The 27,853-nt window shown below is 32.8% G+C and overlaps 1 protein-coding gene across 29 annotated transcripts in view; it reads right to left on the reverse strand.

Annotated features, from left to right (window-relative positions):
• The window catches only part of LOC138822567 (triadin-like), a 180,900-nt gene that overhangs the window by 68,386 nt on the left and 84,661 nt on the right, over nucleotides 1-27,853 (reverse strand). For 25 of the 29 annotated variants that reach the window (XM_070015365.1, XM_070015363.1, XM_070015393.1 and 22 more), the window contains 7 exons: nucleotides 27,650-27,679; nucleotides 27,031-27,048; nucleotides 23,095-23,127; nucleotides 22,953-22,979; nucleotides 22,050-22,076; nucleotides 13,946-13,990; nucleotides 11,645-11,692 (listed from right to left, as the gene is read on the reverse strand). In XM_070015365.1, the coding sequence (XP_069871466.1) occupies nucleotides 11,645-11,692; nucleotides 13,946-13,990; nucleotides 22,050-22,076; nucleotides 22,953-22,979; nucleotides 23,095-23,127; nucleotides 27,031-27,048; nucleotides 27,650-27,679 (228 nt within the window). The remainder of the gene's footprint in view (nucleotides 1-11,644; nucleotides 11,693-13,945; nucleotides 13,991-22,049; nucleotides 22,077-22,952; nucleotides 22,980-23,094; nucleotides 23,128-27,030; nucleotides 27,049-27,649; nucleotides 27,680-27,853) is intronic. The other 4 variants (XM_070015369.1, XM_070015366.1, XM_070015373.1 and 1 more) reach the window with 3 other exon arrangements.

The following is a 27,853-nucleotide window of genomic DNA, read 5'->3' on the forward strand; positions in this document are numbered from 1 at the left end:
TATAATGCACATATATGTAGTAGATGAAAAAGAATTTAACAAAAAGGAAATTATTTGACCACATGGACATTGAGGAAGAGTTTATGACTTTATTCTTAGAATCTGGAAGGTCTTAACTGAAGATATAATATTGGGGTTTAGATTTAAAAGTTGAGAAGAATTTTAATGTTCAGGAAATGTTACTTTAATTGGATGCCAATTGTAAAAATGTACTTTGTAAAACTGAAAATGGTTCCAGGAGTTCTTCATTGATATAGTAGAACAAGCATCCATCAACTAAAGTATGAAATATTAGAAATGAAATCATAGAAGGGAGGAATTATCTTTGTTTGAAATATATTATCTTTTATATATCCAGAAAATAATGTATGTCCAGAAATCAATTAGTAAAACACAAAAAGGGCCATTTATATAAAGGCATTACAGAAGCAAAACAATTCAGTGGAAACTATTAATGCAAACATAACAAGGTGTTTCACATGCTTCCGGATAAATGTTAATGCGTATTTCACATGGGTTTCCTTGAATTATTGAATAATTATGCAAAACTGGAATAAATGACACAGATAAAAATGGTTTCCTTAATATTATTTGGAAAGTAAGATAAAAGAAAAAAGAAAAGCAGATGTCTTCAGTTAGAACTTTGTACCTACATGTTTCAAATTCTACCTATATAACATCACATTATTGATGTATCATTTATATATTGGTAATAATAACATCAATTATATATATGATACTTTCTCTGATATTTAAATATTTCCAATGCACAAAGATTATGTCAATTACATAGAAAGGTAAGTATTAAATAATTTTTAAGATTAAAATTATTCACTTTGGACTGGAAGCCAGTGGCTTATGCCCATAATCCTAGGTAATCAGGAGGCTGAGATCTGAAGATCATAATTCCAAACCAACCCAAGTAGGAAAGACTATGAAACTCTTATCTCTAATAGACTATCAAAAAAACCAGAACTGGAGCTGTGACTCAAGTGGTAGAGTGTTAACTTTGAGCAAAAAGAAGCTTCAGGACAGTGCCCAGACCATGAGTTCAAACTTCAGGACAGGAACCAAAATAAAAATAAAATGATGATGATTATGATGATGATGATGATTTTGATGATGATGATGATGATAATGATGATGATGTTGGTATATATGAGTTTACTTTTAACACATCCAGAAATTTATATTTTGTGAATCAATAATGCAAATATAGGTAAGAAAAGTAGATCTAACTCTTAATTATTAATTATTCCTCTGAATTACTGAGAGCAGTATCAGTTTACTGGTAAGCGATGTCTTATCAGATTATTAAAGGTTGTTTGGGGGCATTGTGGTTTGATGTCCATGTCAAGTATAATTAGACTAAAAAAGGAAACTGAAGTTAGAAGTTTTAAAGGAATTGAGAAATAGGAAGTTGATCTTTGCTGGCTCACTGTATAGTAATGATCAGAAGTATTACTTAAAACTCTGACTTTCTTTACCTCTTTCTAAGAAGTAATAATAAGGAGTGATGATGTATCAGGGATTTTTAAAATTATCATAATGAAGAATAGTAATTTATAACACTTGAACTTTTTTTTTTTTTGGTCCGGTCGTGGGGCCTGAACCCTGGGTCTGGGTGCTGTCCCTCAGCTCTTCAGCTCAAGGCTAGTGCTCTACCACTTGAGCCACAGCGCCACTTCTGGTTTTTTTCTTTTTTGCTTATGTGGTGCTGAGGAATCCAACCCAGGGCCTCATGCATGCAAGGCAAGCGCTCTACCACTGAGCCACCTTCCCAGCCCTGACCTTTTATTCTGATTGAAAGAATATTTTTAAAGAGTCTTATGTAGATCTTTAAATTCAGTGATAGCTCATATTTTTTCAGATGTATCAGCTGTGATTATCACATATCATCAGATGTTCAAATTGTTTCATAATCTGTCCATTTGTTTCCTGATATTGTGATGTTTGTGAAGTTACAAAATTATAATGGATTGCATGATTGTCTTAATATTTAATACATGTTTTGGAAGGTGCAGTGCTTAGACCCAAATAAACAGAATGCTAATCTGAGTGCTTGAGTATTACTTAGCTGGGTTCATGGCCTGCTTTTTCAGAAAGATTAGCAACATATAATACTATAAAATATATTTAGAATATGTATTTGACAAGGAAGTACACATACATATTTTTATACAAGTAAAGCAGAGTTAGCTATTGAACACTCAATCCATAACAAAAAACATGTTTTTCAAAGGGAACCTTCAAATTTTCTTTGTATAAAAATTTTCCTCATGTAGGAATTTCTCTAGGCAGAAAAATCTCTTTACATAGCATAAGCAAATTAAGTTGTCAAAGTCTCCATATTTGAAAAAAATAAAGAAATAATGGAGGGGTCAGTTGTTAGTTGTTTTTGTATTCAAAGATACTGATAAGTCAGTAAGTTATATGTATATGCACATTTACGTAAGATCTCCTTCACTTCACTATGTTTAATGAGACTGGTATTATTGATGTAAAAGCCAAACCTAAAAGATCACAGGATCGAACATTTTCTCAGGAGAATGGGATTTTGAATCTAAGGGATCAGGTGAAAATGCCAGGCCTATTCTGCTGTACTTTTGCTCTAGTGAAGAATGGGTTATAAAATAGCATCAGTGATGGTCTCTAAAAGATCAACAGTGGGGAAAAAAAAGTCAAGAGTGAGCGTATTACATGGCCAATTGCTGTTAATGTTCTCCCAAATGTCATCTTACCACAGCCTTGCAAGTTCTGCTTGTGAAACGGATTCTTTTGTGTGGATATATTAGGGACTTTTGGGTGTATCAGTAAATTTCCCAAATTCTGTGATTGCCACATTTAATCAGGAAACATTTTCAGTTCTTTACCCAAAAGTTGTGTCATCATGATAATCATCTTTTATGGTGAATTTTCCAGTTTTCCAATTGCAGTCTGACCAATACGCTGAGTTAAATGAAATGATCAAGATTCTATAGTTTTCTTGAACATCAAAAGAAAATTACATTTCAACCTAAGATTTACCCGGCATTTTACTTTCTGTTATTTAAAAAATAATTGCACTTCCAAAGTTGAGTAATTTCATACACATCTTGTCATATACATATACCAATGTCTTTATATAATCACCACTAATCATCTATTCACGTTGGCTATCTTATCTAATTTTATAGCAAGTATGTTTTTTTTACAGCTTTTTAGTATTGTCTGTTGAATTTTATTTATGCACTTGAAATCTTCCAGCAACTCATTTATATGGACTCTTGGAAGCCATTCTCATTATAATTTAAGTGCTCAATGAAACTTAGTTTATGAGATAATGGAAATCAAATGTCTTAAAAAGGTTACTGACTATAAGGAAAATGTTAACTTAAAAATAATGAATACAACAAAATTAAATATAGTCTTTTATAAACCACATTGTTCTTCCTGGAAAGGAATGCCAAAACATAATACTTTGAAATTAAGTTAGTGGAATAATTCTTAGAGATGTTCATGTACATTTGTTAAAATTAAGACTTTTCTTTAGAGCAAATCAAGTTTTATGGCCACTTGGAACACAAAGTACAGAGTTTCTACTGATTCCTTCTACTGTAGGCTGAGAGATTGTTTCTCTAAAATTCATACATAATCCCCAACATTTGGACTTTGGGGAAATTAATTTAGATTAGGAATGAATTTGGAAAAAATAAAATTTTTTTTAATAAAACATAAGGTCCTCTCATAAAAATATAAGATGCCTAAGAGAACTCCTGTGTCTGCTGTGGGCTTTGGGGCGGAGCCAAAAAGACATCAGTCTACACCTGGAAGAGGAAGGACCCAACTAGAAGTGGACCAGACTGATGTCTGGATCTTGGACTGCCAGATTTGAAAACTGTGAGAAATAAATTTCTGTTATTTATATGCTAGTTCATTCAAGGTACTTTCTCAGTGGGGTCTAAAGTAAAACTCATTCCTCTAAACATACTGTAACTGGCACTCTCAGTTTCCCTCATGGCTGTGATCCATCTGTTAGAATCCATGAAGCAATATTGATATTATTATCAGCCAAACTTAATAGTGCATTATGCATCTATAAAATCATTTAATGAAAACCCCTATACTACTAACATATGTTAATTTGAAAGTCTGTAGTTCAAACAAAGGTTCACATTTTGTGGATTTTGACAACTATGGTATGACACTTATCCAGCCTTAGAGCACCAAACCAAATAGTCTCATTGTTCTAAAAACATCTCTGAATACCCTACTTAGCCTTCTTCCTAAACTCCTGGTTAATAACTGAACTTTTAATTTTTCCATAGTTGTGCATTTTCCGGAATATTATATAGTTGAAATTATACCATATATACATTTTCAGATTGATTTTCATCACTTACAAGTAGAATGCAGAATTGCTTTACATGGCTTGTGTCTTGATAGCTTATTAATATTTAGTTCTGAATAAAAATTCATGTATAGATATAGCAGAATTTATTCATCCAAAGAATTATTGTTGGGTATCTTGGTTGTTCCCCAATTTTAGCAAGTATTAATGAAGTGGCTATAAATATTTGTTTCTAGTTTGTTTGAAGAAGTACTGAAGATAGAAATTTTAAAATTTTAATGATGGTCAAATTATCATTGTTGTTTCATAGTTTTGTGTCTTGAATTTTATATTTTAAGTTATTCCCAAATGTAAATGAATTCCAAATACAAGGAAACTTCAGCCTTTTTTGTGTTATCTTCTAGGAGCTGTGTAGTTTTATGTTTTTTCTGTAGGTCTTTTTGTAATTTGAGTGCAGTATGTCAAATTCATTTTTAGATTCTTTTTGTTGCTTTTATTATTGTTGTCATTATTATTAAAACGATTTTTCTTCTCCCAGTGAATCGCGTTGCAGTTTGTCAAATGTCAGCTGGTTAAATGTTTGTGGGTCTATTTCTGGGTGTTCTGTTCTGTTTCATTGATACATTTGCTGTTCTTTCCCCTGCTGTTCTTTCCTCTGTATTATACAGTCTTAATTACTGAATAATCATTATGTTTTGAAGTGTTGCAGTGTCAGTTCTTCAACTTTGTTCTTCTCTTTTAATATTGCATTGGTTGTTGTGGGTTCTTTGCACCTCTGTGTATATATATATATATATATATATATATATATATATATATGTTTTACATATATATTTTATATTGCTATATAATTATGTTATATATTATATATTACATATATAATTCATATATATATTACATATATACATATATTACATACATATTAGGTATATATTACATATATGTAAAATATATGTAATACATATATGTAATATATTCAAATATATTATATATTACATATATTCAAACATGCACTTCATAAGTGTAAATATAAAATATATGTTATATATATTTAGTATTGCAAATTGAACTCAGGGCCTCATGAATTTGATGTAGTTTCTCAATATCCATATTTTGTTGAGATGTTTTTAAAATTGTGAATGGCTTTTTTATTTTTATATGGTTTCTCTATATTTATTGCAATGATTGCATTATAATAAATTATTTAAATGAGACTTCCTTGCACAACTGAAATTATCCTACTTGCTTATGTATCATTCCTTTTATACAGTTTTGAAACTGAAGTGCTTATATTTTAGACTTGAATATAAATTGGGAAACAATTTCCATGCTAATGCTATTAAACTTTGTGATAGAAATGTTCATGTAACAAAAAGTCTTTGACTTGGAAGTGGCGTAGTGGCTCAAGTGGTAGAGCGCTCGCCTTGAGCTGAAGAGCTGAGGGTCAGCGCCCAATCCCTGAGTTCAAGCCCCATGACCGAACCAAAAAAAAAGTCTTTGACTCTTCGAGAACGTTTACTTAGAGTGAAACAATTGCCAATGCTGTTTCAACAGACAAAAACCTATCTTTCCTATGGTTATTGCCAGGGTGACCAAGTTTCTATTCTTGTAAGTCACTTCTTTTGGACATAGTAACTTCAAAACTGAAGACAATTTTTTTTTTAAAAAAAGACTAGATATATCCGATAGATATTTATTTACTATGTTTTTTTGTGATATGGAAACCTAGCATGCATGGCATGTGGTCTATGGTGGAATGCATGTGCATGAAATTAACACAATGATGGAGACACACACTCACATGGCTCTTGGCCCAAAAAGAGAACTGACAACTTCCCAAGATTAGAGAGGGAAAGATATTGCAGAAACACTGGCATTATAATAAATTCTGAAACTAATGTAGACTGATTTTCAACACAGAATGAGAAAAACATTCCAACATCAGGAAGAACATAAGAAACTGTGGAATGTGGATATTTTTGTGCATAGAATCACTGAAAGTAGAATGTGAGGAGAAGCAGTAAGCCAAGGCTAGAGGCTTAATGATAAATGGATCTATAGCATTTTAGTAGGAAATTAAATTTATACCCAGCTACTTGTGGGGAAACGAAATCCATATAGTAACATCAATGTGTCCCTCATGGACTGCAGAGGTAGAAAATAAAGATGTCTCTGGTGTAATCTTACAATTCTCCACCAAATGCCCAAAATTCCTAAGAAAAGAGAAAGAAAAATATGGGCAGAGAGGCCACACAATGCAAATAGTTCATATCCATGTTGATAAGAAGGCACATGTTTGCATGAGAACAGAAATTTGGACATTATAATAATTATTTTTCTGTGAGACCTATATACACCAATAGCTAATCCTTCATTGAATATGGATAATTGAGTCACATATTAGCTGACTATAATGTATCAGTAAAAATAAAGAATCCTTAGCTTCAATTTTAAAGCTCACCATCATTGACACTGAAGGCTCATTTTCTGGTCTGAAATTTTCTTCAAAGTGGAAAGGCAACCTACCAATCAATCTTTGAATTGCATGAATCACATGGTGTATTGCAGAAGATAATACTGTGGAAACTCCTGTAACGACACAAACTTTGAACATGTCTTGTTCTAACATGGTAGAGTTCAGATCTGTTTCTTAAAAGGATGAAGGAGATAGAGAGAACAAAAGTGAAGGGGAGAAAATAAATCTAGATAAGAATCTCAAAATAAGATAAAAATTGTATGAATGATCCCCAAAGTATCAAATAAAGGTAAGAAGAAGTCAATTCTGTTAGGTGAGATACTGTGAGTACGAATTGCTAAACATTTCCTTGAAAAATGTGTAACTATATAAACAAGCACGTGTGCTCAATTTCATATGTTGCACGTAGACCATCTTTGTTCAGAAGCCCATTCATGACCCTTACACTTCTTCTTAGCGCCTAGCTTTTGTGTGGGCGCTCAATAAATATTAAACAATGAAAGTGTAATATTTTGTCAAAAAGTTTGCAATCCACAGGAATCAGTAAATTCTTTATGATCATTTAACATTTATTGAGGGTCAACAGCATGACTTAATAAACATGTGCAAATAAATCACTATATAATCACATATTAAGCAAATAATTAAATACAATTTGTTTTAACTAAAACTTTGATTTTACTCCATGGATTTTAAATGTAAAATCACTTCTTGTTTTTTTTTTTTGTAATTTAGATACACCAGAAGCATAAACACTATTATCCAATAATCTCTTGAAATCATCACTCATAGATATTTGTAACATTCACTCAAAACTAGAGGATAAATCTACAATAAGTACACATCACAGTTTCAAGAGGACCAGTGCATTAAAAAATGGAAGAATCTAATAAAGTTTTAGACAAAAATAGCATTTAGAACTTGGGATTCACCTGTGACAATTGATAATATTATTACAATGAAGTAGGATCCAACTCTTGACAGAATAGTATTAAGGCAAAGAAATACAGAAAACTTTCAAGTAAATGTGAATTCTTTATAATTTTTTAAACATTTAAAAATTAAAGCAAAATCTCTCATTACAAGAAAATGAACTTTGATACATCTATGATCCAAATTCTCCATTTTATCCTTAATAAAATGGCATTAATTCTGCTCTAATTTATTATTGGTGGTTAATAGCAATCCAATTCTTTTTAAGTTTTAAAAATATTTTTTCACGTTTCTATTTAAATAAAGTTCAAAGTGGTTTATACCTTTTTACGTCAGTATACATTAATTGAAGTGATTTTTAATTGCCAAAATACAAAAAGCCATACTTAACATTTCTGTAATAACAATGTAATCTTCATAATCTTCACCAAGTCAGATAACCATAAGTATTAACATTTACAGACCATGATTTTCCTTTGCATTTGAATCTAGGGATGTTAAAAATAAAGAGCTTTCTAGACTTGACTTCCCCTAAGGAAAAATAGCCTCTATATATTCATTTAAGAAAGGTGTTATTAAGGAACTGTTTTACATAGAAAATATTTCCATTTTGAAAAATTATTGGAAGATTATATCACTTATATTTACCCTTAAAGCCATTCAAAACCTATGATAAATTCCAATACGTCTGAATGTAGGCACATATATTAGCCTCACTAGGTAATTATTTAATATTCTGTTCCATTTTAAGAATTCTTTTAGTAAATTCACAATAGCAGTAGTTACTAAAAAACTCACTTTCCATGTGAGTATTTGCTACAGTTTTGTTTCAGAAGCATCATACCAAAAATGGACATAATTAATGAATAATAATTACTACTTTTCCTCTACTATTTCTTCTTCAAAATGGACTAAAGAAAGATTTACCTATTTGTATTCTAATGTCTGAAAAATCTGACCATATTCACTACTGAAAGTAAAGCTGACTTATGATAATACCTCATAGTTACAAAGTCTGTTAGACAGTTTATTAAAATCTAGGTCATCTGAGTATTGCTTTCTTTCAATTAATCTAACTGGCATTCAATCCACAAGTTTGTATTGAACACTTACTCCATGCAACACTACTATGCTATCTTAGAACAGACTGCTTTATTAGTATTACACATGTAACAAATGAAAAAAAGGGAGATGATTTGCAAGTGATTTTATCTTATAACTTTTTTTAAACCTTTCTACTTGAAGACTTAAGTAACTTTAAAGGGAGGACTTACAATTTGGACATTTAATTTTTTTCCCTGGAATTCTTCTATGTCTTATAATGTTTCTTTTGAGTACCAGTTTTGCCTTACTCTAAGCTGGAAACAAAGAAAATCTTACTAATATTTTATTTTGAGAGACAAAGACTAAATGAAAGGAAATTAATTTTTACAAGGCAGATAGATTTTTAAAAAATAATTCCAAAGAAAGAAAACATGCAAGTAAATATTAGAAATGGAATACCAGCCAACAATTTATAATAACTCAATAACTCATGAGTTATTGTATTGATTGGATGTAATATACTTGCTCAAGATGCTATTATAAATGTAGAAAGATAACTCTTAGGATAGAACTTATACATTCCTTATCATTGGCATTCCTTCATCTTCCTGTAAGGGTAGAAGTATTTAGTGTGGTAGACATGTACAGGGAAAAAGTGTCCTGTTTATTACCAGAAAATAGCTTTGTACATGAAGAGAAATGGCTAATGATATGTGCATGCACTCCTGAATAATTACATATAATTTATCAAGAACTAATGATAAAAAAGAATTACATTTTTTTGGTATTTTTCAAAACTTGGAATAAATAAATTTCTGTCTCATACATGTTATGAGGTCTATTTTGCTAAGTTACAGTAACATCAAATTCCTTCCGCCTTTTACAATATGAATTTCCCATACTATAGAATTCATCCTAGATAACACTTTGATAGTAAAATTTTAATGCACACTAAATCTAGAGATTCAGTACACATACTCATGCCATAAAGTGCATTTGAAATCTATTACAAATTATAAAAATCATTAAGGCTTTTCTTCATGAATTCTACAGGTCCAAATTTAAATGAATAAAAAGTATTTTGATGACAACTTAATTATATTTAATGGATTAAAAACTGTGTTTAGATTATTTATACTTCTGAATGTAACCAATACATAAGGAAGAAATATCCACAAGGCCATGCACCAAATTATTAATAAATATTAGAATACTGTGATGAAATATGTAGAATATAGTTATCTATGATTTATTCTACCACAATTCTAGTTTTATTAAAATCTTAAAATAGAAACTATTAGCCATAGATACCCATCATATAAATGGACACTGTATTCAAAAACATAATTTCCTATTATGCTCTGTTAAAAATAATTTAAGCCACTGTCATAAAATATTTGAATTGCTAAATTAATATAAAAAGATACTTGCTTTTCATGAGTTAAAAGTGCAAATGTTCATAAGTTAAAATGTAATATAAATTAAAAATTATTTAAAAAAAATCTGAAGGACTCTTTTTCCATCTTGAAGAATTCCTTCTAGTCTTTTGCCCACTGGAGAATCAATGAAACTGACATGCACATGAAGATAAGACAAGATAAGCATTCAGTCTGCAAATCCATTATCTCTTATGTGCTATTTTTATTAGTGTGGGTGTTTTGTGTTGTAGTCAAGCTCTTCTTAATATTATCTGTGGTTACAAAAGCAACCCATAACTGAAATGTGAGATTCTTCATTCTTGAAGGGAACCAAACTAGGAAGTTAAGTGGAATCAAAATGTTGTGATTTTTTTAGCTTGATTTTAGAGAGAAAAAAAAGCCTAAATGTTTCAGAACTAGTGCCTTTTTGCATCCTTGACACATTTTTTCCTTTTTATTGTATGATTCATCATACAATCATACTTTGGCAGATTGACAAAACAGAGAATAATTACCCTCTTTCTAAAGTAAAAAGTTTAGATGCTGAAATTTACATAACTGAGCCATCTAAAATGGGGAATTAGCACCTCTAATATGTATTTCTGAGACAAAGTATTCATTGCCTTCAAGAAGTACACACAAGTAATCCAGTATCTTGTACAATGTCAGCTGTTACTCAGAAACCAAAGAAAGCTTTATCAATACAATTATAATGTGACTTTTATTCTGAGAATCCCCCCAAAATTAATCTTGACTGATCTTTGCACTTAATTTGAGCTCCAAGAAAAAGCACAATATCACTCTCAACATTTTGGGTCCAGTTTACTGTCGCATTTTCCTGAAGCATTTCCTGCAGTGATCTAATTATTATATAGCAACTTTTATAAATAGAATGCATGGGTACTTTATGGCTTTAGAGCTTAAGCACTAAAATGCCAATCTTTTCAGGTGAGTTAATTAATAAAGCCATCCTATAAACTGAACTAATTTACTTTTGCTGTTGATTTTTCTCCTATATTTTATAACATATGAATTTTCAAGCGTTGCAAGTAGTTTTTGCTTATATCTGACTGGGTCGTCTTCATTCCTGTCTATCATCAATAAAGTGGCATTGAAATAAAACCAGAGCAAGAACATGTCTGCTAGTTTCCCTTAGCTGATTTCCCTATTCCCAAAGATCTTCAGCATCTCTGCTGATGTAATTAAGCCGTATGTGGAGTTTTCCTGTTCTGAATACATACACCAGAGTTTTACAAACAAAAGAAAGACAAACCCAGATTTTCTCCTCACATTCTCCAGGGCACAGAAAAACATGCAAGAACAATGATATCCAGCAATAGATTTAAAGGTTATTGTCTTCCGCCTGTCTGAATCCATTGCTTTGCTCCACATGCTGTTGTCTTTCTAAAGAAGATAATGTCAACCTCCTTCATTTTTTTTTACCTTGTTCCACTGTCTTGGTTGTTTTCTCTTCCTTCTTTGCAGGTACAGCTGCAAAGCAAAGATAAGGTATAAAGAAGAGTTCCCGTCAGAAATGTGGCTTCTGCTTATGAAAGCATTTTTTTTTCTGCAATGGATTCAATGCCAAATACTTTGTTTACAATAAGGTATTCTCATGCTTTTTAGCAGAGTCCTCATCTCTCTATAATGCAATTGAAACCTTAAATCTAATCTTAAAGAATAAGAGAAAAAAACAATAATCTCTTGCAGTGTTCCTGCTAGCATATCCACTTTTTTTTTCAACTTTATTCCTCTGTACTGTGTTTTGATAAACAAGCTCTGCAAAGAATTCCACTTGAAGGCTCTATGATTAATTGGCTTACATTCCAGGTTATTGCTAGAGTCACTTAGTGTCTTGCAAATGTCAACAAAATGCTCCTTTATATTCAAGTTTCCATGGCTTAATCAACTGAAAGGACAATGTAATCATGTTTGAGATTCATTTAAATATTAAATAAGCACATTCAAAATCACAAGTAGCTCAAAGATAAATAATAGACCCATGTATGTACTATATTTCTTGAGTTATTCTTTCTCTAAAATTTATTCCTTTCGGTGGAAGATTTGCTGCTTACTGAGGTAAACATCAAAACAGTAGAAATTATTCACACAAAATCAGATCATCTCTCCTGAAGTAATTAATTGAAGTGAGAACATTCAGAGGATTCTTTTCTCTTCCTTCCTTCCTTCCTTCCTTCCTTCCTTCCTTCCTTCCTTCCTTCCTTCCTTTTTTCCTTCCTTCCTTCCTTTCTTCCTTTCTTTCTTCCTTTCTTTCTTTCTTTCTTTCTTTCTTTCTTTCTTTCTTTCTTTCTTTCTTTCTTTCTTTCTTTCTTTCTTTCTTTCTTTCTTTCTTTCTTTCTTTCTTTCTTTCTTTCTTTCTTTCGTCATAGGGCTTGAACTCAGTGACTGGGCCTGTCCCTGAGCTCTTTTGCTCAAAGCTAGGACTCTACTACTTTGAGCCATAGCTTCACTTCTGGTTTTTGAGAGGTTATTTGGAGATAAGAGCCTCATGGGTACATTCTTGCCAGGGCTGGCTTTGATCCTCAATCCTCAGATCTTAGCCTTCTGGTAGTTAGGATAATAGGCATGAGCCACTCTTGCCCAGATTAGCTTTCTTTTTAATCAAATATGTGTTACAGGGAGTATGTTAAATTCAGGTTGCTTTAAAGGAACAATGAAACTAATAAAAAAATGTGTTTAAGGTAACTGGTTCTGATCTCTTCAGAATGAATATAATGAATAAGGAAGTGAAGAAAGAAGGGAAAAAAGAATGAAAGATGGGAGGGACAAGGGCAAAGAGAGAAGGCAAAATGGAGAGAAGAAGGAAAGGAAGAATATAGGGAGGTAAAGAGGGAGGGACAGAGGATAGATAGTTATATATATATATATATGAATATATATTGAAGAAGTATTGCTAATTTTAAAAAAATCTTCAAAAATATTGGCAACATGGGCTGGGAAGGTGGCTCAGTGGTAGAGTGCTTGCCTTGCATGCATGAGGCCCTGGGTTCAATTCCTCAGCACCACATAAGCAGAAAAAAAAAGCCGGAGGTGGCGCTGTGGCTCAAGTGGTAGAGTGCTAGCCTTGAGCTGAAGAGCTCCTTGAGCTGAAGAGCTGAGGGACAGTGCCTAGGCCCAGAGTTCAGGCCCACGATCTGACCCCCCCCCAAAAAAAAATATTGGCAGCATTATTGATTTCATTCCAAATTTCCCCAAAAGAAAAATATACCAAGTCAATAACTCATGGAATAAACTTCTTAATTTCATATTGTTCACAAGAACAATTTCATGTGAAAAATCTTAATCAAAAATTGATTTGTTCCAGCCCTAACCACTTCAAGCAATATACTGAATTTGAATGAAATGAGTGGAATCCAGGAACATTTTAACAACGTTCCAAAAACTAGCTTGCAATTTGACTATAATTGCTAGCATCAATTAAGGGTCCTAAGTGAATCATATTGTTACTATTATAACTGAAATGATAAAGCCTTGCAAAAAAAAAACACTACAAATTTTTACTGTGCGCTTCTTTCTGAATCTATGATACAGTGAAACCAATAACTAGGCACTTTCCTAGGTGCTATCCTGTATATCATGTTAAAAACTTGAATCAGTGAATTACAACCACAGCATCATTTTCCTTAAGTTGATTTTAATTTTCTAATGATTTTTTTAATTCTTCAAAGAGTTGAACACAAGATTGCAATTTAACATGTCAAGTTGTGAGTATAATGCATTTACCTTTCTTCGTGGAGGCAGCACCAACTTCTTTGGCTCGTTCAGTTTCTGAAAATTCAGTTATTAAAGGTGTGAGAAATGGGTGTCAGAAATTGAAGATCAATACCTTATTGTATGATTAGCCAGACAAAAGCCCAACTAGCAAGAGTTAAAGTGTATGTGGCGCCGGAAAGCAAAGCAAGCTGCAGAAAAAGCCAAACACAAAATTGTTATAAGATTTTTATTTCCCAATAAACTAGTTTTACTAAATAACAATATGGAAACTGCCTTCTAAAGTATTATTTGTGATACTAAATTTATTCTGATTATGGTGTAATGTGCAGAATGCAACAGGGCATACATTTTAAGTAATGAAGAAGAGCATTTTTAAATGCCTAATTTGTTGATTATGATAGAGATGTGACCTCAGCAAACTGCCTTTACATTGTTAACGATGAGCATATTAGAGGTGATTCCACTTGAATATTGCTGAGAGAGAAAGACAATTATAAAGCCCACAAATGGCTTCTTCGTGTTTCCCTGAACATCTAACATGGAAGGTAAGAGAGTGGCCATGGAGACACATTCTAAAATGATGGTCTTTGATCAAAATTTGATCAAAAATCTCAAATCTGAAGTCCACAGGAAAATAAGAAAAATAATGAAGAAGTGGTAATGGTTTTGGAACCCTTTAGTTGCTCATTTAATAAACTCTTTACATTGTATGAGATTATTCTTCTTGACCACATGTTCACATTTTTATTTCATATTTATTTTTTACTGGCATTTGTATGCAACACACCCACTTCAGTGTTTATTCGGCAGCAAAGGGTCTGAAACAAGGAGCCAACAGGCCACATAGCTTCACAACCTTGTGCTACCAGTGCCCTAAACCCTGGGTTGTAAAAGGTATCAAGTGTAGGACTTTCAGGACTTCCTCAATATGAGAAATTAAAAGACTCTTAATATCGAATGCTCAGTTTGGAAGATGTACCCTCTCCTTTATGCTGTTTCAAGACTTTAGGAGTTTTGGGACCTAGCTCCATTACGGATTTTGTTTCCATCAGATAGACAGATGAGTGGGTCCGCAACTTCAATACATCTCTCACTCATCCCAGAGTTTCGTTAAACAATAGAGGCTGGGTCCAGTCATTATGGGCACACCTGAGAATCGACATATCTAACCAGTTCCCAGAAGATGCTTAGACTGTTGGTTTTTGACTAAATTTGGGGATTTGGTAAACAAACTTCCCCTAAGGACCCGTTACGACTAATATTACATGATCTTCATCCATTTACCTCAGTGACTTCTACCATTTCTCCAGTCCGAACAGTTCATATGGCTCTGTATTTTACTTCAGACTGATACTTAACTCTATGCCCCTCCCCTTTTAATTAATGGCAACAAAGAATGCTAGCCTTTGCACATCCCCTGTATGCTTGAGACAATAACACCAAGGCCTTTGGACACCACTTTTCCCTACTACCATTACATGTGTGTCCATCTCAGAGTTCTTGTTGTCCTTGTTTTTGTTATTATTTTGATGCCTATATTTGAATTTATATTGTATTTATCACTAGACAAATAAAAGATCATTTTAAATGAATCAAATTCTATGGAGAAGTGAAATAACTTTATATAAAATGGTTTTGATTTTTTCGATTTCTTTCTTTCACAGTATGTTTTGAGATGTAGTCATGTTAATACAAATGATACCAGTGGGGTGCTGTTAATAATGTAGAGCATTCTGTTGTGTATTCTGCAAATTACTAGCCCCCACCCCCCAGTCCCCTGTCAATGAACACTAGGTTAGATCTAGTTTTCTGTAATTATAAGTAATGCCACTGGCAGTCTTTCTATGCAAGTTTCCTTGTACACATGTGCCTGAATTTTATTGGCCTGGACTATGCTCATTTGACTTGTCTAGATCAATGCTATATTTCCCACAAAGTTATAAATTCACATCAGCAGAACATATAAGTACTTATGTCTCTAATCATCACCATAACAAAATTGTTGTATTTTTTATTTATTGTCAATATGGTATGGATAAATTGTATTTTGTGATTTTTAATTATTACCTAGAAGTTCAACATTCTTGGATCTATTCAGAGGGTATTCATATATTTTGTAAGCATGCTAATATATTCTGCTGATGTTTTGCTACTAATATATTGTATTTATTTGTTACAGATTCCTTTTTCAAGTATGTGACTTAATCTTTAACTCTATAACCTATGTTGATAAAGTTTTTAATTATTAATACAATAAAATGTATTTGCTTTTAAATTCATCCCATGAATTTTTCATGTATATATTTTCAAATGTTCCTTAACTTCAAGAAAATGCACAAATATATTTTCTTGTGCTTATAAAACACAATAATGTGCTTGGCTTTCATTACATTATTTCCTTAGCTATCTGGAATTGATAGGTTGGAGTTCTATTAAATAGAAATAAATTGCATTTTTGTACTGTATACTAACTACGTCAGCAACAATATAAAATCATCTACTCATGCTGTGTCCTAAATGTCCGTTCTTTCTTATATCAGATATTTATGACTATTTTTCTGTCCTTTGTTAGGTGATTTGCTTATACCTATGCCCAAATTTGTGATATCCTTTTAAAATATAATATCAGGGAACTTTGGAGAGGGTACAGTATTGGGTCTTGAACTCAAGGCCTAGGCACTGTCCCTGAGCTTTTGTGTTCAAGTCTAGTATTCTACCACTTGAACTATAGCACCACTTCTGGATTTTTGGTGGTTAATTTTAGAAAAGAGTCTCACAGTCTTTCTTGCCGAATCTGCCTTTCAACCAGGGTCCTCAGATCTCAGTCTCTGGAGTAGCTAATATTAGAAGCTCACGAGTCTCTGGCACTTGGCTTATCAGAAGATGTTTTATTACTAAGACTCAGGATATGGAACTGTTGGAACACTGACTAGACTTTGGCGCTAACCAGGTCTTTGGTGATTTTCTTTGATGAAATTGCTCATAGACACAAACATGCATGTGGGATAAGCATGAGTCCTAAAGTCCTTGATATGGGATCGGTGAGCTACAAGCTGTGCTTCTACGTGTATTAAAATACTGAAATGTTCACTGACAATAAAATAGAGTAAAACAGTCACGTTACCAAATATATTCAGCAAACAGTGGTAATACATCCCTTTGTGAAAATTTCCCTTGGTGGTATTAGATTACTAGATACTTTATAACCTAAAAAATAATCTCTATGTTTGGTCCTCTCTGCTTAGAAATCATATAGTCTATTTCTGTTGTGATAGCTACTGTGCTAGAAGGTACAGCAAAGATTTGTAGGGAAGGGAACACATACATCTTTGTTATATTTTTTACAATGTGTTAGTGTGCTTTATTTATAATTTGAAAAAGAGAAAGTCATATGTAAATTTTAAAATTATTTTACCTTGAAGTTCCTTAATCTTACTTGTTCTTGCTAAACATTTCTTTCTTTCTTTTTGTTGGTCATTGGGCTTGAACTTAGAATCTAGGCACTTTTCATGAGCTCTTTTGCCAAATACTGGTGCTCTACCACTTTGAGCCACAGCTCCACTTCCAGTTTTCTGGTGGCTAATTAGAGGAAAGAGTCTCTTGGACTTTCTTGCCAGGGCAGGCATTGTATCACAATCCTCTGACCTCAGCCTCCTGAGTAGCTAGGATTACAGGAGGGAGCCTCCTGCTCAACCCCCCCCCCCAAAACAAAAAAATCCAAAAACAACCCCCCCCAAAAAAAAACAACAACAAAACACTCAAGATTATTTTCAAGTGAAGAGAACAGGCAGAGGGACTTCCTCACTGGACTTTTTATAGGAGGACTTTTGAGTCCTATTATAAAATCTGAAACTTTCCTATAGGGAAATATTTGCTATACAGAGAAATAAAACATTCAGATATGGAAGTATGAAACATTCTATAAATTGTTCACTGTACTAGGTTATATTTACCTCAATTTTTATTTGCTTTTTAAATTTAAATGATTGGTTTTCTTGGTGTTTGGGTTTCGAATCTGGGATTTGTACTTATTGGGCACATAATGCTACCACTTGAGCTGTGCACTCAGCCTATTTTGCTTTAGTTTGTTATTTTTTTTCAGGTAGTGCCTCACATTTTTATTATGTCCAACCTCAGACCATGATCTTCATACCTGTAACTTCCCCTGTACCTAGGATGACAGGAGCATCACCCATCACCTGGCTTGCTGGTTTAGATTGAGATCTTACTAATTATGTACTTGGCGGTCCTTGTACTTCAAGTCTTCCGGTTTCATATCCTAAATCGATGGGATTGCAGGCTTACACCAATATGTTCACCCTTTCACACTGAAGCAGTTTTTGATATGCAAAAGAATCTGTGCTGACTTGCAGAATTGCCAAGGCTTCACATTCCTCCCTCATTCCCAACATGCTTCTTCCATCAACACCACCTCTGGCCATGTCCCTTCAGATGAGGAAGTATCATCAATGCCTCCTTAGTATTGCCTCATTAAGTACTGGGAAAGAAAATAATGAACAGATCCAGAGTAAGATCTGTACGGAGGCCCAGTAATAATAATTAAGTACTGGGAAAAAATAAGGAACACAGCCAGAGTAAGATCTGTACAGAGGCCCAGTAATAAAGTCTACTGATAATATGTTTAAAAGGGCATCAATATAAACAAAGTTCTGTGAGAACTGATGACAAGCACAAAGCTTGTTCTTGCCTGTATTTCTCCTATAGAATTTGGTTATTCTTCAAAACTTCAAATCCCAGGGTAACTTGTAGTTGTTTCTTTAACCCAGTGTCAATGGTAAATCACTTTTTGTATTTCCCATGGATTAGCTCTGTCCATTTTAGCTTTCCTGTCAAATTCAATATCATGGGATTCTGTCACATAAATAATTGATTTGTGTTGTCAGCTACACATCTCATTTATATTTGCCCTCATTATTTAAGACATTGTAAAATCATACTCAAAATGAGGAGGTTCTCTATACAAAGCAATATGGAATATTTAAAGGCTTTTTGGAAATATTTGTAGAAATATTTACTATTTATAGGAGGAATTATCTTTACATATAGCCCACTATTAAATGCAGTTATGCAATTTTGCTATCAGTCTTGAATCAATGCCACAAAACAAAAACATTTCTCTTAGTTGTTATAGAAATAGTTGAATATATGCTATTTTTAGACAACTTACACAGTTTGTGAATTACTGTTGGTTAATATTTGTATTGAAGGATAATGTCCAGGTCAAAGTGAAATAGCTTAACCATATAAAGAGCTAAATATTAACTTTTGATATTTTTATATTGAGTTTAAAGTAGTTTAGCAACCTAACTTTCTAATTTCTTACAAAAGATGCTGATGTCTTGAGAACTGGATTGAAGAGTTCCATAGACTGCAGTATTTACAGATGTTGTTTGCAGATGAACATTTTTATCTATATGTCACATTTCCGAGTAAGAAATTGTTAATTTTCAGAGCAATTTTCAATCTAAAATTCTCTATCAGAGTTACAAAATTACCAGTTTTGTTTTCTGCATTTTCTTGATTATGCATTTTTACAGAATAAGTGTTAGCATGCTAAGCCAGCCATGACACAGAGGTCCAATTAGCTTTACATTCAACTTTAAATTCAAAACTTTTTATGGACATGTAAATGGAAGTTTCATGCTAAACCTCTTCTTTAAAGTCATCCATATCTATTTTAACAATTGCAGCTATAAAGTTTTTGTTGACAAAAGAGACAAGTCTTTCATATCAAGTTTTTTAAAATATATTTTCTAATTATTCTAAAATATTCTTTAAGTGATATGCCTTATCTCAAAAAATCCAACAAGAAAGAAAATATAATTTTAATGTAATAGTACTGCCCTCCATATTTATTTCCTTTAACTTGAAAGGAAAATTCAAACAATTATATCTGTCATTGTGATTCGAGCATAAAGTCCACATATCAGCTTAAAGAAGATAACCACAAATAGAGGAAACCATGAGACCTATGTTTCTTTGGGCCTGGCTTATTTGACTTCATATAATTTTTTTTCCAAGTCTTTCCATTTCCTAACAAATGGGGTGATGTCATTCTTTCTGATGGAGGCATTGAATGCATATATATATATATATATATATATCACATTTTCTTGATCCATCCATCTACTGAGAGGCATCTGGGTTGGTTCCGTATCTTAGCTATGGTAAATAATGCTGCAATAAGCATCATTGTGCTGGTAGCTTTAGTATGGTCTTGTTTGTGATCATTCTGGTAAATGCCCAAAAGTGGGATTGCTGGGTCATAGGGGAACTCTATGTGGAGTCTTTTGAGGAACCACCATACTGCTTTCCAAAGTGGTTGAACAAGTTTACACTCCCATCAACAATGCAGTAGGGTTCCCTTCTGGCCATATCTCCTCCAGCATTTGTTGGTACTAGAGTTCTTGATTATAGCCATTCTGCCTGGGGTGAGGTTGAATCTCTATGCTGTTTTGATTTGCATTTCTTTTATGGCTAGAGAAGTTGAACATTTCTTCATGTGTCTATTGGCCATTCTTTTTTCCTCTTCAGAGAAGTTTCTCTTTAAGTCCGTATTTATCAGGCAGTTGTTTCTTTGAGGATTTGTTGTTGGGGGACTTAATTTTTTGAGTTTTAAGTATATTTTAGATATGAGACCCTTGTCCATTGTATGACTAGTAAAGCTCTTCTCCCAATCTGTGGAGTTTCTATTCATCTTGCTAGCTATGTCCAGCAGAAAAGGTCAAAAGCTATGTACATATGACCATAGAAGATGATGTTAAGCGAAATGAACCCCAAGAGAGGGACACGTGTTTTTTTCTTGCTTGCTATTGTTGCTATTGTTTTTAATGTATTTATAATGTACTATGTGATTTTTTTTTGGTTGGTCATGGATCTTGAACTCTGGGCCTGAGCGCTGTCCCTCAGCTCTTCAGCTCAAGGCTAGTACTCTACCACTTGAGCTACAGTGCCACTTTCGATTTTCTGAGTGTTTATTGGAGATAAGACTTTCCTGCCCAGGCTGGCTTTGAACCGCGATCCTCAGATCTCAGCCTCCTGAGTAGCTAGGATTACAGTCATGAGTCACTGGTGCCCAGCTTTTGTTTCTTTTGTATGTTCTTCCCCATGGTATAACTCCTGTTTTCACTGCATTTGATTCCAATGCCCTGCATCTTGTATATACATTTTTATAATTTGGGGAGTGGAAAGGAAATTTAAAAAATGCTTAAATAAGGGTACAGGCTGATCCATTGTACCAATGAGTTGTATAAGACACTATGTTGGAAATGAACTTTACAATTCTGGGAGGAGGGAGGGAGGAGTTGGGGATGTGTGGAGGGAAGGGATGGTAGGGGAAAAACAAAGGAGGAATAACAAGGCTCCATAGGAAATGTACTCATTACCTTACTCATGTAACCGTAACTCCTCTGTACAATATTTTTAAAATAATATATATATATATATTTAAACAGAAGATAACCACAGTTTTTCCTGTTGTAAAATGTCTGTGGTTAAAGTAATTTTTTTGTTAATAACAATTGAGAAATACCAAGAGAAGTGAGCATGTTTTCCTCAGCATTTTGTCAAAGCAATCATTAATACAAAAGTGCTGTTGTGGTTAGTTATTAGTCAATACTTCATATCTGAGGGCATAAATGAAATGAAATGAAATCTTGAGCCTACAAGAGCTACTTTAGGAAAATTTGAGGGAGACAAGATTTCACTGAAGACCCAAGTTCAGAAAAATTAGGTTGATCAAGTTTATAATGCTTAGGATTATTTACTAATTAGTTTTGAAGTGTTTAAGAAACCGAAGGAATCACTTACTCTGCAAAAGAAAATGCAAAAGCACAAATAACCAAAAAGAGAGATTATGATGGAAAAATCCAATATTTACAAGTTAAAGTTCTATATTTTCATAAAAATGGATTCACAGAAAAAAAGAGAGGAGTAGTTTTGCAGGTTATTGCAATACAATAAAGAATCATACATAGAGCATTTGGTAAGTCAGCCTTAAAAATTAGCATTAGCAAATTCCATAGCAGAAAACTAAAATGAGTAAGCTGTTAAAAAAATTAGTGAGCTTTTTAAAAAAATGTTTTCAACATACTTGTTTTTACTTGTTTTTCACTTGGAGCTGTTAATGACAACAAAGAATAAGATCTACATCAATTAAATGTTTGCCTACTTTTTAAAAAATAATTATAACATCGTTTGAAACTTCAGTATTGTCTCTCAAGACTATATATATATATATATATATATATATATATATATAAATACACATATATATACCATATGTATGTATATGTGTATATAATCCTGGGATTGAGGAAAAGTGGATGTGGAAAAGCGAATATACAGCTTTTCCATTTTCTTTGAGGTTGTTTGATAATAAATATTTTCCATGAATTCCAGATTATTTTGATTTGGTTATCATATATCGTCTTCCAACACAGAACGCTCATTCACTATTTTCCATTTTAAGTTATCTAAGCATTTAATGATTTATACATTCACTCAAATGCATATTCCTCAGTCTTTAGGATGAAAAGAAAGAAATCAGTTGACAACTTCTCTGGTGGTTCTAATTTTAACAATATAGTTAATCACTGTTATTTTTTTCTGTTATAATCACAACTTGAATTGTATATGTATCTATATACTCTCATATATTTAAATTATTTAATTTCTTGATATCTAATATAGGCTGTCATACTTAACTTTTAATCATCTTCCATTTAGTCATTTCACTAGCCTTTTTGTAGGGCTTTGTATTTGTATGTTGGGTCTTAGCTTCTGCTCATGTGCACACATATGAAAATGTGTTATGGCCTACTTGTGAAATTACTCTGATGGAAAAAATAGACTGTACTCATAAAGGGGGAAGAGATTCCAAAGTTAGATATGACTGCTAGTGGAAAATGCTGAAACATTTCCTGTCTTTTAGTGTCACTGAGACTGTGTCTGCCTATAAGCATTAATAAGAAGATTCCAATTACATCACTCATACCTGGAGGGTCTTTCTTTGGAGACTTTGCTGTGTTAAATTTAAAAAAAGTCATTATTTCTAGCCATTCATTTATAATTCAGTATTCAGTTAAGAAATAAATAATATGGAAAAATTAAGAAAACAGAGAAAATTTAAATGTTACCTGGTTCTGCATGTTTTTCTTTCTTTTCCTGTTCTGAAAAATATTATTGCTGTTAGTATTTTTATCCTTTACATCTTAGGTGTAGTAACATTTTTATTTTTTGCAGGTACCTATATTTATACTGAAGGCCTTACACCCTCCTTCATCTTGATTGCTGATGGCTTGGGTCATGCCTCCAGCCCAGGTTGTTGCTGATTAATTAGAAATAGATATTCACAGCCTTTTCTGTTGCTGGCTTCAAACTCTGATCCTCTGATCTGAGCCTCTTGAGTAGTTAGGATTATAGGTATGAACCACTAGTAGCCATCTACATTATTTATTTATTTATTTATTGTCAGTTGTGGGGCTTGAACTCAGGGCCTGGACACTGTCCATGAGCCTCTTTGTGCTCAAGGGTTAGTTTTCTATTACTTGAGCCACAGTCCCACTTCAGATTTGGAGATAAGAGCCTCACGGGGACTTTTCTACACAGGCTGGCTTTGAACTATGTTCCTCAGATCTCAACCTCCTGAGTAGCTAGGATTACAGGTATGAGCCACCAGCGCCCAGCTTAAAATTCATTATTTTAACAACAACATACACATATTGAAGCTGCATATCAGCAACTAACAACTGTCCCGAAATCACTAAGGTTGTACACAAAAAAGAAATTATCTCATTTTCTCACAAAACTATCAAATTATTCTGAATATTAAAAGAATTCAAATATTTCTTGTTTATAACCCAGAAAAATAAAAAGGAATCAATAAGGAATGGAAATAAATTAAATTTGCTGTCATTGGATAAAAATATAAATGGGATTAAAAATAAGAAAATAACGCATAGTTATTACAGATCTTTGAAAATATTTCTTAGAGGGGTAGGCAAAGTGGTTAATGGCTGTGCTATCAGTTATCTGGGCAGCAGATAAAGAGAAGAATGAGGTTGAAGGCCACTTTGAGAAAATATTAGAGAGCTTCTATTTAAATAAATAGACCAAGCATTATGATCTCATATATATGGTAGTTGTAGGGAGGAGGATCATTGTCCAAGGCTGGTCCTGTGCAATTATACAAGATTCTACCAGAAGAATAACTAAAGTAAATAAGGGCTCAAATGGTAGAGCACTTCTCTAGCAAATGCTAGGCATTGAGTTCAACCCTCACTGCTGCAAATTCAATATTCCCAAGAGATGAAAATGTATAGATGCATATGGGCATCCTCTTCTGAGGTCCTACTTATAGTATAGAAATTAATTTACTTAAACTATTCCTTGCTGAGTTATTTTCAAGACAAGAAAACAAAGCAAGAATACAAAGGAGGAAGCAAAACACCCTTGCAAAACTTGTAAGACAAATCTTTATGAGGGTAGGTATTCTCATTAGAAATGTGTTTTTATTTTCAGAAGCCATTTTTGTCAATATTGATGAGACAAAGCATTATTCTGGCTTCTTTATGAAGCAGACACTGACATTGTAATGAACACTAACTTTATATGAAGGGCTATGGTTTGTATTCCTAGTCTCATTTATTTTGGCTTTTCAAAAGCTGGTCAAATTAAAAGATTTTCAAGAAATGCTACTGTAGGGATACGGTGTTATCTGAGATTTTAAAGAAAAATAATGGAGATTTCTCAGTTTCACTAACTAAAAAGATTTTGAAAACACAAAGATGTTTTTAATGCTAAAATTTTCCTATGAGCCCTATCTTGTGTCGTACAATTTTCTATGGACATCACATCAATCTCCCCAAATGCAATTTCATTTCCTAGGCTTGGACTAATGTATTCATAACAAGCAACTCATCTCTTCTAAGAATACATTAGGCACTAAGACCAATAAAATGAATCACTTGGCCATATGTGGCAAGTCTAAAGGAGAGGCATAGGTGACTTGGCGAACATTAAAGCTAATGAAAACATTACTAAATATTGTCTGCAAATGGGAAGTCATTAAATACATGGTTTAGTTATTTGATGCATTCCTGAATGAAAGCTCTGATTATGAAACCCTTCTGTGACATATGTATAGAGATGGTATCAGAAAACATTGGAAACCCATTTAGGTATACAGCAAAATCAAACAGCACCTGACTATGAGAGTCAAAGTTAAAGGGCTCCCCCTCTCCTATTAGAAAGCCATCTTATAAGCAAATAAGTATCTGTGATAATTTGTGGCAATGCTATGTCAGAAAAGACATTGCATAATTTTTTCTTAGGAGAGATACTGCAGAATGTAATTGCTGAGTTACCTTCATTAGCTTAATAAATATACATTAATTCAGGAGTGCTACAAGGATTACCAAATCATGTCTATGATTGGTTCAGGATTGCTTTGCTGTTGCTATTGTTGTTGCTGTTTGTTTTGCTATCCTTTTTGGGGGAAAAATGACATAGGAGACAGAAATTTACAAAATGTGTGAATGTTCTTCATCCTAATTCCTATATTCTATTTTTTAAACCAAACCAAAACAAAACAAAAATCTAACTTTTAGAATTATGATAACTATATATATATATAGTTATCATAATATATATATATAGTTATCATAATATATATATATATATATATATATATAAGGCAAATATATACCAGGCAAATTTAAAGACAGAAAAGATCCAAATCAAGTAAATTCAGAAACCACCATAAATGACAGCCGATGGCATGTATAGGTGTCAAACCAGAACAAAGTTTATTTGAAAAGAATTAATAGTTCTTAGGAACAAATGGGTTTCTCCCCATAATTGTCACCCAAGTTAAAGTCCATAGACCTTCTCAAGAGAGGAAACAGTTGGCTTTTACCATGTGTATTTATTAAATATTACAATGCCTTGAGGGGTGCCCAAGAGGTGCAGTGTAGCTGCAGAAATTTTAAATCATAGAAAATGCACTAAAGGGAGGGCCTTCAGATTAAATATACATGCATACACATATGAAAATACACATATAAACACACATATACATACATATGTATGTACACATGCATGTGTGTGTATTAATGGCATTTTCAAGTCTCTAGTTTTTCTCCATTTTTTCTGCTGGTGCCATCGTTTATGAAATGGCTTCTGTATTTCTGGGCCAGAACTCATCAGCAGATGTGTCCACTCATAAATCTAGGGGACTGAACAAGCACATACCTCTTCATTGACAAATTGCTCCCTCTGGCTATGTTGTAGCATAATTTCATGATTCTTTCTACAGTATATGTTTGAACATTTTTATGACATAGAATATCTCTCCCTGTCCTAACTTTGCACAGGGCTAATTCATACATAAACATTTTTAGAAATTGCTGCATATTTTAAACACAGTTAAAAAATCCATGGTATCTTAAAATCTTTACTTTCTTAGAAATGTGTCCTTTTTAATGGATAATTGAGTAACATTCAGTTGTGTGATATTATCTGCAGAGGAGTGTGTATGTTGCAAAACATACAGCTTCAAGGCTTGTGGTCTTACTTACTAAATTCTTTCAACCAGCTTTAGCACTGTACCCAAGTAACTTAGCAATGCTGAAGGTAAGGATCAAGCAATGCTATCTGACAGAGCTGTGGTGCCTCTTAGAAGAAAATAATCGATAGACAAAAATACCACATACAACAAGAGCATGCTGGAGTGCTTAAGGGTTATAGGAAGACAGATAATGGGAAAGAGATTAAAAAACTAATCTATCAAAGGACTTCTACTGAGTATTTTCTTATAGCCTAAAATTAAATTAGGTTGCAAAGACTAAATTTACACATGCATGTTAAGAAGTAATTCTAAGAATGCTTGCTATGCTACCATGGCCTTTGGGTTTTATATCTTTCATTCTGGCAAAAAAAAATTAACAGAGTTCACATACATAGCACATAGAAAAACAAGGTTCAAAATGGCAGGTCTAAATATACCAGCAGGCCAATGACAGTGGCAGTGACAAAAAACTATACCGAAACAGACTATGCATGCATTCCCTTACTTTTTCCCTTTGGCAGTTCTGTTGAAAAAAAAAATACAAACAGAAAACCATAGCTCTTAACAAGTTCTAAAGATACAATTTATTACCAACACATGTATTAGACTTTAGGTTTCCCAGCCTCCGTCCATATCAGTTTGAACTTCACCACTGCCTCGCTTTGAAGTTTTGCCAATTATCACAGGTAGTTCTGTGACTTGACTAAACATTATTTGACAATGAATTAAATCTATATTTATATTGCTAACCATTTTAATTTGTTAATAATTGGTAGTCTTAAAAGCTTGAATAAACACTTTATATATATTCAGATGAGAACGAGTGGTTAAAATTTTTGATAAAGGTTTCTTCAAAAATAGTCAATATGAAAAATATACACAATATTTATTATTATTATATGTGTTATTACAATAATAGTCACTATTTTTCTCTGCTTTCAATTTTAGGCTACTGCTCTGTCACTGAAATTCAGACTAGTCTCAATTTTTTTATTATTGTGAAATATTTCTCATTATAATCTCCCTCTCTCTCTCATGTTAGTTTCTTCTAGGTACTAGTCATAAGAAAATATACTACCTCAGGGTTCATCAGAAAGAATTGAAAAAAGAATTATTTCTACTACCTTCTGAAGGTTTTTTGGTTTTCTTGGAATCTGAAAATACAAGCATAAATAATTGTTAAAGCAACTGCAAAAAAATCTGCAACCACAAAATTTCTATCAACACTGAAATAATTTTCACCAAAGTGGATTGCATAAGATATTTCTAAAGTATAACACCTAAAGAGAAGGATGCTATTCTCATCATTTGAAAAGATGAGTATTATA

The sequence above is a fragment of the Dipodomys merriami genome, unplaced genomic scaffold (assembly GCF_024711535.1).
Source record: "Dipodomys merriami isolate MVZ:Mamm:240054 unplaced genomic scaffold, mDipMer1.0.p SCAF_112, whole genome shotgun sequence".
Classification (NCBI taxonomy): Eukaryota; Metazoa; Chordata; class Mammalia; order Rodentia; family Heteromyidae; genus Dipodomys; species Dipodomys merriami.